The following is a 13,694-nucleotide window of genomic DNA, read 5'->3' as shown; positions in this document are numbered from 1 at the left end:
CTTTAAATTTTTATTTTAATAACCCTACTTTTGAACTTTTACATTTCCTTTTTCCCTGTTTAAAATAGGCTAAATCACCCATCCTTTTACCTGTTCGCTAGTTTCTCTCCTCTTCTTCTTCTTCTTTCAACAAGACGGAAGGTAACACTGCACCACCCCCTTTCCTTCCTCCTCAACCTTGTCATCCAACCATCATCATGGCCTTATCACGCCACCGAATTTGGATTCTCTATATGTACGATCACCTAGTTATACATGTGAATATTTAACGCATGTCTCACTTTCTGCATATTTGGAAGCAAAATGAACAGATCAATCAACACCATATTGAAAGCCCATTCTATGTTCCCAATGGACAATGCCGAAGGTTAGTCCCAATATTTAGCTACAAATTTTAAGGTACCAGAAACTCCATGGCCACGGATGGAGGAGGAATCACTATATTCAAGTTCACTACTCAATTAGTTGATGCAGCTTCAGAGTTTGCTTATTATCATGGTATTGTTTTCTATAAAGTTCCGTGAATTCTATCTCGGCATTTTGGAACCTCTACAACCTTTTTTTTTTGCTTCTCCTTGTTGTATGCTTGTTTGCGCAGAAGAAAGAAAGAGTAAGAGGGGAGAGAGAAAAAGAGAAGAAGAAGAGGGGAGACGAACCAATTAACAAGTGAAAAGGAAAGGTAATTTAGGTATTGTAAACAGCATGGGAGAAGGAGATGTAAAAATTTTAAAGTAAGGAATTATCAGAGAAAAAAATAGTTTAAGGTAACGAATTTTAGTAAAAATAGACTAGGAGAGTGATGGTAATTGTCCAAAATTCAATATGTATGTCATTATCGACCAACTATCTGCCATACATCTTCTCTTACCAAAAAATAAAAAATAAGAAAAACTATCATACACTTTTGAGAAAACCATGATCCAATTACCCAAATAAGCCTAATCTTTAATCCTCTGATCAAGTCCTCTCCAACGCATTGGGCACCTAACACCCCATTAAATGGCTGCGAGAATTTGGACATGCACCCCAACACATAGACACTCACACCTAGATCCTCCCAACTCTCAATCAAGGGGATGAAGGAAAAATGGTTTAAGAGTAGCAGGGATAAGCGTTGCCAAACGGGATTAAGTATTAACCGTTGAATTCTGATAATGGAGAGCTAATCTTTATGCCCATGGAACCATATAGATTCCTGATGATGTAAAGGACCGTTCAACATGAGTGAACAAGATCTTATCTGCAGGAATGTCCGGATTCCACGGCCAAGAATGACTGAAAAAGTCCAAGGAATATCCATAGTTGAGAAAGCAAAACCACAGGCATATCAGGCGAGCTACTAATAATTTCACAATAAAATGATCACACGCATGCACTACATTATGAACTTCCACTATCTTGACCATGGTTCTACGTATTGGTATTGAATCGATTGTATTGGATAATTCAATTCATATCAGTTTACCACGTCTTCGATCTTGATACTCGAACAATTATCATATCGGTTGAACACGGTACATGTTAGGGTAAAAAAAGTCAAGAAATATGCTTTTTAAGGAAAACAAGACATTTTGATATGGTCTATCCGATACCAATCCATTCCGATAATATATTAGTTTTTGAGATGATTGATACCCATTCCAATGTCATGCACTAAAACCATGATTTTGACTAAATGGGACTGCCAAACATTACTTTAACTTGTGAACACAAAACCCTCACATTATCACAAACACAACCTGCCAAGAAAAGAAGTCATGCTTTCAAAAATTGTACTTTTGTGTCAACAATATCTACAGTGAAAAAACACCAAATCAATGAAAATTCGGACTGACTCAAACCTAGAATGGTCATTTCTTAACATGGATGAGTCTTCATTACTTTGGACCAGGTTTCATATTTTTAAAGATATTATTGCCGTTCATATGTTTAATTTATGCACATATTCCATTTTATTGCCATTCTCGAACTTATTATGATCTAAGACCCTAAGTACACCTTTTACACAATGGGGGTAAATATCTAATTTTCTATTCTTTATGATGACAAAATATCTGATTTACAACTCTTTATGGGCACACTTATGAAGGAATGATATTGTAATATTAAAAAAAGAAAAAAGAAAAAAAAGGTATGCAATATTTTCCATTGGGTGAATAATATCTTTTTTTTTTTGGTAGGGCATGTGGGGATAGAATAATCATACCGTTGTTAGTTAATTTACGAGCATGTCAAATTCTCTCATTTGAGGTGACGGCATCAGACCAGTAGATAAGGATCAGATATAGGTGACCCGTATTAATATTTCTAGATAATGGATTCATTGTTCGTACGATCACCTAGTTGTATGGATGAATATTCAACACTTGTCCTGTGTAAAAAGGGGTATATTCAGAAACAAAAGGGACATGTGATGAATGTTCACCCATACGATCAGGTGATCATATGAGCAGCCCATCCTGATCGTATGGGTGAGCATCCAACAGTTATTCCTTTCGCTTCTAAATATACCACTCTCCACTCATATAATGGCGGAAAGTGGGACAGGTGGATCCTCCCTGCGGCATCCATTCTTGGCTGGTTGTCTGCATCTGCAAGATGGCTAATTCTATTATCAATGGAGTTGCTCTGTTTTTCACAACCGAGAACTAATACTTAATGAACCATGAAGCAAATGCATATCTGAAAACAACTACTGTTCATGAAGGGCTTGATTTATCCTTACATAAAACTAAATTCTTCAATTTCGCTTCAAAATCAACTCCTCTCCTTGATTGTTTCTGAATGTTTCTCTGCAACCTGAAGCATGACATCTTGAATAAAGAGTGAGATGTTGAGTTGAGAAGATCCCCCTTCTTCAACTGCTCTTTTTGCTATTTCCCCCATCTCTCTCGCTTTCCTCCTTGCCATTTCTCCTTCTTCTCCACCATCCATTAACAACCCAATCGCCTTCTCAATCTCTTCTCCCTTCACATACACCCCAAGCTTTTCACCTTGCCCCAATTGACAAGCATCGTCCACACCAACCCTTACTCCAATCCCCAAAATCTGCACAATCAGCTTCTCGTTATAGAATTGATCCGCAAACATGGGCCAAGTTATCATAGGCACACCTGCGCTCACCCCTTCCAGGGTCGAATTCCACCCACAATGCGTTACAAACCCTCCCACCGCCCTATGTGACAAGATCAACACTTGTGGCGCCCAGCCCTGAATCAATAAACCTCTTCCTTTCGTCCTCTCTTTAAACCCTTCTTCCAATAACCATCTCTCCAATTCTTGTGATGGTTTATTTTTGTTACCTTGTCTGATTACCCATATAAATGGGCGATTCGATCTCTCCAAAGCTAACCCAATTTCTATCAATTGTGAAGAAGCCAAGGGACATAGACTCCCAAAACATACATAAACGACAGAAGCTGCCTCTCTTGAATCCAACCACTCCAAGCATTTGTCTTCATCAATGGCTGCTTTATTACCTCTTTCAGCCTTATCTGAGGCCTCTCTGTTGTAAAGTGAAACAGGGCCAACACACCAAGCTTTCTTCCCTGTAAGCTTCTGGTACTCATCTACATAACTAGATTCTAATTCATAGAAACTATTGATCACCACACCATCCGATGTTCGTTCAGCCTCTCTGACTTGCATTCTGATTTCATGAAAGGAAGGATCATCATCACGAACACTACCCGCTAACTGAGCCTTTGTTAACTTGATTCGATGAAGCATCCCTGGAACCAGGAAGGGCTCCGAATCGGATTCAACACTCTCATGTGGCTTATAAAGGAGTAATTTTTGGTTGCATAAGAGACTGAAACTAGACATACCATTGAAGAAAAACCTTGGAATCCCAAACTTAAGAGCCGTATGGGATGTCCATGAGAGACAAATATCGGAGATTATGCAGCTTGGAGGTGGCTCCATTTCTTGAAGAGATTGTTCTAAGGCTGGTTGGAGCATGCTCGCAGCGTTCAGGAAATTTAAGATTAGATCTCGTGAGGGGACATGGTCGATGTTTTCACACCCTTCAGGTAGCCCGAATTCTGTAGAGGGGAAACGAAGTTGGAGAAGTCGGATTCGAAGGCCGGATTCTATGGCACGATCAATGATCGGCTTGAATCGGAAGGCGTTGACTGGGGTAGTGACGATGGTGGTGGTGACGCCTTGCTGGGCTAACAATCTAACTATGTCGATCATGGGGATCATGTGGCCTTGGGCCATTAGAGGAATCAGAATGAAGTGTATGCTGGAAGCCATGGCCATGGGAGTTGAAGATCTGGTTCAGAGAAATTAGAGCTTCAAGTTTGATGAACAAAATGTTTCAGATTCTTCAATCCGCGGAACTGGTCTGTGGCCAGTGGCTATGCACATGGCATCATGGGCCATATGAGGTTGTCTGCGTTGGCGCAAAAAACCACGATTATTAATTAGTGACGTAAGTGCTCACATCGCTTTTGACTAAAACCTCCACCTGTATCTTAACACTTTTGAGAAACCTGATCCAGTTAAGCCTTCTCTCTCTCTCTCTCTCTCTCTCTCTCTCTCTTCAGATCTCTCTTCAGATGAACACGACCGCTACTAAGTTTTATAATAAGAGGGATAATTACGCTCCCCACCCCACCCGACCCGACCCTACCCTACCCTACCCTACCCTACCCTTGTAGTTTGTCGAAATTACATGTGAATTCAAGGGTTTAAACGACCCCTTCCCTTATAATTTGAAAAATTCTTACACTTCCGTTAGTTTTTCGTGAGTTTGAAATTGTTACTTGATGAAGTCACTATTTTTATACTGAAAATACCCTCATAATAAAGTGAAAAGATTAAAACACCCTCTTTCACCTTCTTCAAAAAAGCTTAACTATGCAGCATGGTTGGATTCTGTTTCAAATGCAGAGATGGTCTACCTTACATCCATGTATTATTCGTTCAAATATGATGCCCAGGCCGGTCCTGCTTGTTCATTTTCCTCTCATAAACCAATCTGGGTTGTGGACCAAAAGGTTTGTGCAGATCATTATTAGTCGATATCGTTTCTGGCAAGATCAGCTGGCTTTCAGACCCTGGTTTGAGTTCCGACTGATTCAGGGGTGGTGGAACTTGGCTCTGTTATATCACTCCCAGAAGATCAAAATGTCTTGCAGATGATTAAAACTTTACTTGGGAATTCCAATACTCATCACTCAACACCAGTGGCAACAGCAACGGTAACAACAACCATGACCCCTAAGATCTTTGGTCATGACCTTAGTCTACGCACCTTGAAACCCGTTCAATCGCCATTAATTTCTCCCCAAAGGTGGAAGAAGATGAGGGTTTCCAAATAGAATCCTACATGTACAAAGCACAAGAAACAGTACCTAGACAAGATAAAACCACAGCTACGAGCAAAGACATGGGTGCTAATCTGGTTGTTGGAACTTTTCCCAATGGGTATAGAATGATGTTAAACCATTTCCATAGCCAAATCAGATGATCGTAGGGGCTCTAACTCAATCAAGGGTTGGTGAACAATTGAATGATGGTACGGTGCCTCGGCCTGAAGAGCGGAAACCTTTAGATCATATCCTTGGAGCATGGTTTGCAGAGCTCTAGCACATAACCGAACAAAAATTTATGTGATGTAATTCCCTTCTACTAATTCTTAGTGGAAAGTTTTGTTTTATAATTCCTTTTAGACCAGCAAACACAGAGCGATTTGTAAAGCTCTAACACATAACCGTCGAGGGTTCACTTACGAAACCCTAGATTCATCCCCAAATGCAAAGAACAACCCAAAACCCTAGATTTATCACCAAAACACACAAAAAAGAGGAATCACATGATGGTTCACTTATGAACCTTTGTCAGATTGAATCAAATTCTCACCATAGATTTGCAAAGCTCTTCTCCACCCAAATTTTCTTGCAGAGAGGGGCGATTTGCATACCTGTTTTCCCCCAAACTTCCAATGGTTATGTGTCAGGGATGATTAGAGTGTTTTGGGTAGAAGGGAGTATAAAGGGGTATAATGGTCATCTTATCTAAACACTTTCCTACTAAAGGGGGTAATACAATCTTTTGCTATATAAAACTAACAACATATTCACACCGTCAATGATAGGGGAGGGGGCATAAATCATTCAAACCCTTGGATCCACATGTAATTTCGGTAAACTACAAGGGAGGGAGACGTGGTTTTCCCCTAATAAATTGATCACAAATAGAGGTGTCAATTCCAAGCCCGCACCGATAGATCGGCCTAATTAATAAACGTGCCTGGTTTTATAAATAGGTAGTACACGGTACAACCACCTAACCCGATGGGAACCCAACAGATCGACCTGACACATTTACAAGCCCGACTTGGCCTGATCCCTTTAATACTACTTGTATTTTTTTTTTTAATACTATTTTTATTTAGTCATAAGACTATGTGATATATACAATTGAGATGGTGGTAATTGTAGGCATAGTTTAATTGATTTGAGTTTCGTGGATTAAAGATCAAGAAAAAAACTATGCTTTCGTTAAACGCCATGGTCTCCATTTAAATTGCAAATGTACATATGAAAAATTATTTTATTAAAAAAAAAAACACAAATGAAAAATTGAACCTGAGACCATACGTCCCACGGATGGAATATATGAGAAATTATTGGATATAAACCAACCAAGAATGTTACATGCGTGTTATTGATACAATCCATGGTGGGTTATTAGGTTTTTTACCTCAACTTTTCCTCTTTCCTCAAAGCTTAATAATTGGGTTAGTCAAACTTGGTCGTTAGAAGACATTTTTTCTTTTTCTTTAAAGAATATGAATTTTTTAAAAAGATAATATGACCTATATCAGCGTAAGGATAATAAAAATACATAGAGACATCAACAAAGGCGAAAACGTGCGACAATTGTTTTGTGCTAAACTATGTGTGAGCGTAGAGACATAACATATTATTTGTGAATTCATGGAAACAAAATAAGGTTTTGTTTTATTTCAATTTTCATTTACCAACTTGCCAAGGAAAGGGCTGGGAATCTCAAAGGTGATATAAGCGCTTAGGTCACTAATATCACTATCAGTGATTGGTACGCCATCGTGGACAAGCGCCTCTCTCTTGCATAGTCATTAACACAAAATCCTCGAGTTATGATTCACGAGACGCGTGGCTTCTACGAAACTGACTACTTGCTCGCTCTCTATTCAATAGATTCGATTATGTTTATTGGATAAATGGGTTCGAGTCTTGACATGCTCAGTATCGTTCATTGGTTTTGTAGAAACATTGTCTATCTTATTGGAGTTTGTCTTGGGAGATCACTACCATGGAACATCATCTTTTTCATTAAAAAAAAAAAAGTTATGTTTATTCGATTCAATTCTTATGTAATTTACATGTTCATAGTTTGGTTCAATTTAGACCTACACACAACAAACAAAAAAATGTTCAATGGAAGGGGTTCTGGTAGATGATGTTCTGATGTGTAAATTAATCTTGGGTTCAATATTGAAAGAGCGGTGAGGAGAAAGGGAGATAGAGTGACCTGTTTTTCTTAGTCTTCTTTTTCTTTTTATAGGATAAGTGTCATGAAGTTCTAATTCTCATAAAGGATGAAATACTTTATTTATTTACCTTTGTTTGTAGGTGTTTTTTGAGTTGGATAATCTCTTAGTTTGTGGCTGAACGCCATGTGTCATATGTCTAGTGATAAGGTGATTTTATGAAGTATCACATATATACAATTAAGGTGATTATATTAGTTAACCCCAAGGAGGTAGCTGAGTTGGCAATAGACCTTCGCCTTAGGAAGCGTGTGATTAAAAAAAAAGTGATTATATTAGTTTTCATTCGATTTCTGCTATGAGGTTCATAATCGATTTGCATTCCAGTTGTAATGTCAATTTTGGAAAACGATAATAAAGATAACCTTAGTTTCTCAAAAAATAAAATAAATAAATAAATAAGTAAAAAAAATTTGTGTTACACCTTTCTCTCCCGGTCTCTTTACTCATCTTGTCCCAACACCTATGTGATAAAAGAAAAAGAAAACCATTATATCTTCACCTTGGAGGGGGTGAGTGCAGGTGTGCCTATGATACCTTCGCCCATGTTTGCAGATCAATTCTATAATGAAAAGCTGATTGTGGAGATTTGGGGGATTGGAGTAAGGGTTGGTGTGGACATCCCTTGTCCTATGGCTGAGGGTGAAAAGCTTGGGGTGTATGTGAAGGGAGAAGAGGTTGAGAAGGCTATAGGGTTGTTAATGGATGGTGGAGAAGAAAAAGAAGTGAGGAAGAAAGCAAGAAAGCTTGGGGAGATGGCAAAAAGAGCAGTTGAAGAGGGGGGATCTTCTTATCTCAACATCTAACTATAATTCAAGATATCATGCGTCAGTTTGCACAGAAACATTAAGAAACAATCAAGGATCTTTAAGGGTCAAGTGGGTGTAATTAGAAGAATCAAAACGTGGGAGGACTTCGATTCAACTGAAGGGTCTCTTATGTGATCCTTAAATCATTAATCCAAATTAAGTGGGAAGACACAATGGGACAAATTTCTAGTTTTCTGCTCAGTATAGATATACCGACTTGTCTAGGGCATGAACACGTTTTTATCCAGTCGGTTGGCTTTCGATCGACAATCAGGCTCAATGTAATTGGTTTAATCAAGCTATAATAAGGGTTTAAGTAGGTTAATTGACCAATTGGACTATGAATGGTCCTTGAACCGGTCATAAATGGTCCTTAAAAGGGCTATAATTGAGATAAATAGGCTTAAGCGGGCTATCCAGGACTGCACGGTCATTAATAGGTCAGTGCTTGACCCAGGCACGTTTATTAAGGATAATGTCATTTTTGCATGTCTCAACGTCATGTCATTGAAGATTGGCTCGTTTGAAGTTTGGTTCTTTTATTTGGAGACAAGTTTATCTAGGGGTGTCAAAAACGCCCTGCCCTAGCCCACATTGGGCATGGTCAAGGCCTGGGCTAAATGTTTCAGCCCGCAAAGGTGGGCTTGGGCCAGAATTTTCAGGCCTGATACTCGGCCAAGCCGGGCCTAGGTTGAGGCCTTAGGCTGAACCCGGCCAGACCCAGCCTGACCCTATATATACAGTTCATTATATATATATATATATATATATAATATTAAGGGAGAGGATTTCCTAGAAGGAAGCATGCCTACTACATCAATGTAGGGGACAATGGGAGCCCCGTGGAAGAATGAACAGGTGTAGGACTTCCATTTTACATAAAGGATGGGGTGATCATTTCGTCGCCCTTCGTATTTAGGTATAAGAGCCATGCTGCCTTCTAGGCTAATTTTTCCCATACAATAAATATATTATCTTATTATTCTAACATATAAAATGCCATACTTTTCTAAATGTCTTCATTCACCATCAACTCAGGGTGTCAACTTTGAACTGAAACCAAAATCGGCCATTAAAATCGAATCGAAGTAAATCGGTTATGTTTTGATTTGAAATAGTGGAATCTTTTTCGGTTCGATTTGATTTTGGTTTTATGACTAAAACTGTTGAACCAAGCCAAATTACCTATTTCGAATCAAACAAGAAATCGGATAAAATTATATAAATTTTTACTATTTTAATCAATGTGAATGAAGGGTGCATCCACATTCAAGACCTTCCTATGGAGAATTTCTCACAAGACCATTCTTGTTCGGTCCCTTCTAAGAAAATGGATGGCTATAGACACTTCCTGTGCCTTCTGTAGCCAACATGAAGAAACAATAACCCACTTTTTATTTATGTGTGACTTCTCGTTACACATTTGGGCAACTGCACCACTAGGTTTATGTTTTCAAAACCTAAATTTCTCAACATTTGAACAAGTGGTTAATTTCTTCCTCAATAGTAGAAACTTTCCCCACTCTCAACTTCATGGATATTCAACATTTTTTCTATCACTCTATACTTTCTATGGAAACATAGAAATGATATAATTGCTTCTAGAATAAATCCCAACCCCTACTCTATAGTAACAAATATAAATATATGAATTGATCATCTTAAATTATATTCTAAATGTTTTAATTATTTGAATTCACTTCCTATAGATAGTCCAGCCAGCCTGGTGCTACTAATGTTTTAAATTCAGCTTTAGGATGGGCATATAGATTACTTATCCAAGGTAAGCTTAGGATCATCAACACTAATGCTTCTACAGCTACTCAGAAAGAAGAACTCAAAGCGGAAGGAATATTAGCAGGTTTGAATATGGCAACCAATAGAGATTGGAAATTGAAAGTAGTCTGATTCTCAGAACAAAAGCTCCTGAAGCTTCTTCCACAACTAGAGGGACCAACCTGCACCACTTTTTTGGAAATTAGGAATTTATCAAAGGGCATAAACTTTCATTGTAAAAATATAAATAGTTCCAGCCATGCACCAACTATTCTCCATAGCTAACTCCAGAAGTATATCCTCTATTACTTGTACATAACCCTCATGAAGTTTGTATTTGTTATGTTTTTTCTTCAAAAAAAAAATAAAAAAAATCTCAATGTTGATGATATCTTTTCTGTTTTAATGCTTGAAAAAGAAATTTTGATGGATTATAATCTATATCGGTTTTACCCAAAAAAAAATCTAAATCGGTTTATTAGTAGGGAAAGAGGGCAAAATAGTCCAAATATTTTTGAAATTGAAAGCAAAGGTATTTTTGTCCGATCTAGGCTAATTCGGCCTTGACCAATCCCATTGCCAATTCCCAGTTCTCAAACGTTGGTCCAAACACCTAAATTAGGACACAAAATATGTCCAAATAAAAACCAAAACCAAACTGAACCAAGTCATCAGGTCAGTTTTGGTTTCTAAAATGTGCTCCTATTCTAGGTTATACACTTTTTATCTTCAACTGAACCGAAACCAAATCAAAGAATCATAACCAAACCGACTAACACCCTTACCATCAACAACTTTTTTTATAATCAGACCGAAACCAAATCAAAGAATCATAAACAAACCGACTAATACCCTTACCATCAACAACTTTTTTATAATCAGACCACCCACGTCTATCTTTTCTTTTTCTTTTGTTTTTAATATACACTGTAGTCTTTCAAGGTTTGAAAGTGAGCGGGTTAATGCTCCCTCTCTCTCTCATATCCAAATGGTATTATATAAGGTTTGCTATGGTCAATTAGAGCCAATTAGAGCCAACTGGGCTCAGCCCAGCTCTATCTGTATCAATCAGGTTGGCTGAGTCTAGGGACCTTAGCGTTAGGCTTTGGTTTTAAGAAAAACCAAACCAACCCAACCCGTTGACAACCCAAAGTTCTCATCCATATGAAGATTTGTTCGTTTGAAGTTTGGTTCATTCACTTGAAACTTGATGCAATTCTTACATAAATGGATACATTTTCGACATAAAGCTAAGTCTTATATTCTCATATTTACAATTATAAGCATATATGTTTACTACACATTCAAACCCTTACATTATAAGCTTTTGGACCTCAAATATCATTATTCAGTGAGGTAATAAGATAAGGAACTACATACATATGGGAAGAATGAGACTGGTGTCACTATTGTCACACCTAATGCTTGTTAAGCAGCTTTGTAGTTTTGGAGCCAAATTCCAACTTGCCATGAGACTAACATATGTGGGTCCTATATGGGAAACAGTTGACTGGAGTCAACAAAGGAATGGTCGCAATTGGTGGCCAAGGAAAGGCCTGGCAGGCCTGGGAATATGCAAATAAGATTCAGGGGATTCAGATCCTCTTCTTAGCATCTAGTGCCACGTAATGAGGCGATGATTCAAAGGTTCTTGTGCTTCATTTTTCGAGTCTTTGTCAAGGCTTCATTGTGAGTCCTTCCTTCCTTGTGTCACTTGCCCAAGTAATTATGGGTCGATTGGAATGTCAAAGGCAATGTCACAGATGGATTAGATGTAAGTCATTCACATCCAATGTATGTTGCTGAATTTTCCATGCGACGTGAGCGCTTGCATCACCAGTGGTTGGTACGCCATCGTGGACCAGGAGTTCCTAGTTCGCCATTAGCCACAGACCAGTTCGGCAGATTAAAGAACATACATAGTAGACTACCATAAATATTACGAAAACCTGAAACTTGAAGCTCTCATTTCTCTGATCCAGATTTTCAACTCCCATGGCCATGGCTTCTAGTGATCACAATGAGCTTCACTTCATTTTGATTCCACTAATGGCACAAGGTCACATGATCCCCATGACTGACATAGCCAGATTACTAGCCCAGCACGGCGTCGCCGTCACCATCATCACCACCCCAATTAACGCTTTCCGGTTCAAGACCATCATTGATCGGGCAGTGAAATCTGGCCTCCGAATCCAACTTCTCCAACTTCATTTTCCATCAAAAGAAGCCGGGCTTCCAGAGGGGTGTGAGAACTATGACCATATCTCCTCACAAGAAATGAAGATCAACTTCTTCAAAGCTACAAGCATGCTCCAACCAGCCTTAGAGCAATCACTAGGGGAGATGGAGCCACGCCCAAGCTGCATAATCTCTGACATGGCTCTCCCATGGACATCCCATACTGCTCTTAAGTTTGGGATTCCAAGGATTTTCTTCAATGGCATGTCTTGCTTCACTCTCTTGTGCAACCAAAACTTGCTCCGTTACAGGCCACATGACAGTGTTGAATCCGACTCACAGACCTTCTTGGTTCCAGGCATGCCTCATGTGATCGAGCTAACGAAGGGTCAGCTACTGGGACTTGTTCGTGATGATAAGTCCTACTTACAAGAACTTCGAAAACAAATGAGAGAAGTTGAGCTAACATCAGATGGTGTGTTGATCAACAGTTTCTACGAATTGGAACCTTCTTATGTAGACCAGTACCAGAAGCTTATGGGGAAGAAAGCCTGGTGTGTTGGCCCTGTGTCACTCTACAACAAGGAGGCCTCAGATAAGGCTGACAGAGGAAATAAGGCAGCCATTGATGAGGACAAATGCTTGGAGTGGTTGGATTCGAAGGAAACAGATTCTGTCATTTACGTTTGTCTCGGGAGCCTGTGTCCCTTGGCTCCCTCACAATTGATAGAGATTGGGATGGCCTTGCAGAGATCGAATCGCCCATTCATATGGGTGATCAGACAAGGAAACAACAATAAACCATCACCTGATCAGTTGGAAAGGTGGTTATCGGAAGAAAGATTCGAAGAGAGAACGAAAGGAAGAGGTCTATTGATTCGGGGCTGGGCACCACAAGTGATGATCTTGTCACACACGGCGGTGGGAGGGTTCATAACACACTGCGGGTGGAACTCAACCCTGGAAGGGATGAGCGCAGGTGTGCCTATGATAACATGGCCCATGTTTGCAGACCAATTCTATAACGAAAAACTCATTGTGCAGATTTTGGAGATTGGAGTAAGGGTTGGTGTGGACATCCCTTGCCCTGTAGTGGAGGGTGAAAGGGTTGGTGTGTATGTGAAGGGTGAAGAGGTTGAGAAGGCCATAGGGTTGTTAATGGATGGTGGTGAGGAAGGAGAAGTGAGAAGGAAAAAAGTGAGAACGCTTAGGGAGGTGGCAAAGAGAGCAGTTGAAGAGGGGGGATCTTCTCATCTCAACATCTCACTCTTTATTCAAGATATCATATGTCAAGTCGCACAAAAACACTCAAGAACAGTCAAGGAGAGCAGTTTATTAGTGATGGATAAGTTATAAACCAATTATAACTTCAGATTAGGTTCTGT

General features: G+C 39.2%; 2 protein-coding genes across 2 annotated transcripts; one reads left to right on the top strand and one right to left on the bottom strand.

Annotated features, from left to right (window-relative positions):
• Nucleotides 1-2,679: 2,679 nt before the first annotated feature.
• On the bottom strand, nt 2,680-4,518 carry LOC122081440 (UDP-glycosyltransferase 73C12-like). The gene is made up of 2 exons (XM_042648585.1): nt 3,828-4,518; nt 2,680-3,731 (listed from the first exon to the last, which is right to left on the bottom strand). The coding sequence occupies exons 1-2, from the start codon at nt 4,261-4,263 to the stop codon at nt 2,758-2,760; spliced, it is 1,410 nt and encodes a 469-aa protein (XP_042504519.1). The 5' UTR covers nt 4,264-4,518; the 3' UTR covers nt 2,680-2,757.
• Nucleotides 4,519-12,081: 7,563 nt separating this feature from the next.
• On the top strand, nt 12,082-13,684 carry LOC122081037 (UDP-glycosyltransferase 73C25-like). Its single transcript, XM_042647979.1, has one exon. It carries the CDS (start codon nt 12,124-12,126, stop codon nt 13,663-13,665), a length of 1,542 nt encoding a protein of 513 aa, XP_042503913.1. The 5' UTR covers nt 12,082-12,123; the 3' UTR covers nt 13,666-13,684.
• The last annotated feature ends 10 nt before the right edge of the window (nt 13,685-13,694 follow it).

Source organism: Macadamia integrifolia, chromosome 6 (assembly GCF_013358625.1).
Source record: "Macadamia integrifolia cultivar HAES 741 chromosome 6, SCU_Mint_v3, whole genome shotgun sequence".
Taxonomy (NCBI): Eukaryota; Viridiplantae; Streptophyta; class Magnoliopsida; order Proteales; family Proteaceae; genus Macadamia; species Macadamia integrifolia.
Note: the sequence above shows the minus strand (reverse complement) of the source record. Positions and strands in the feature narration are given on the sequence as shown.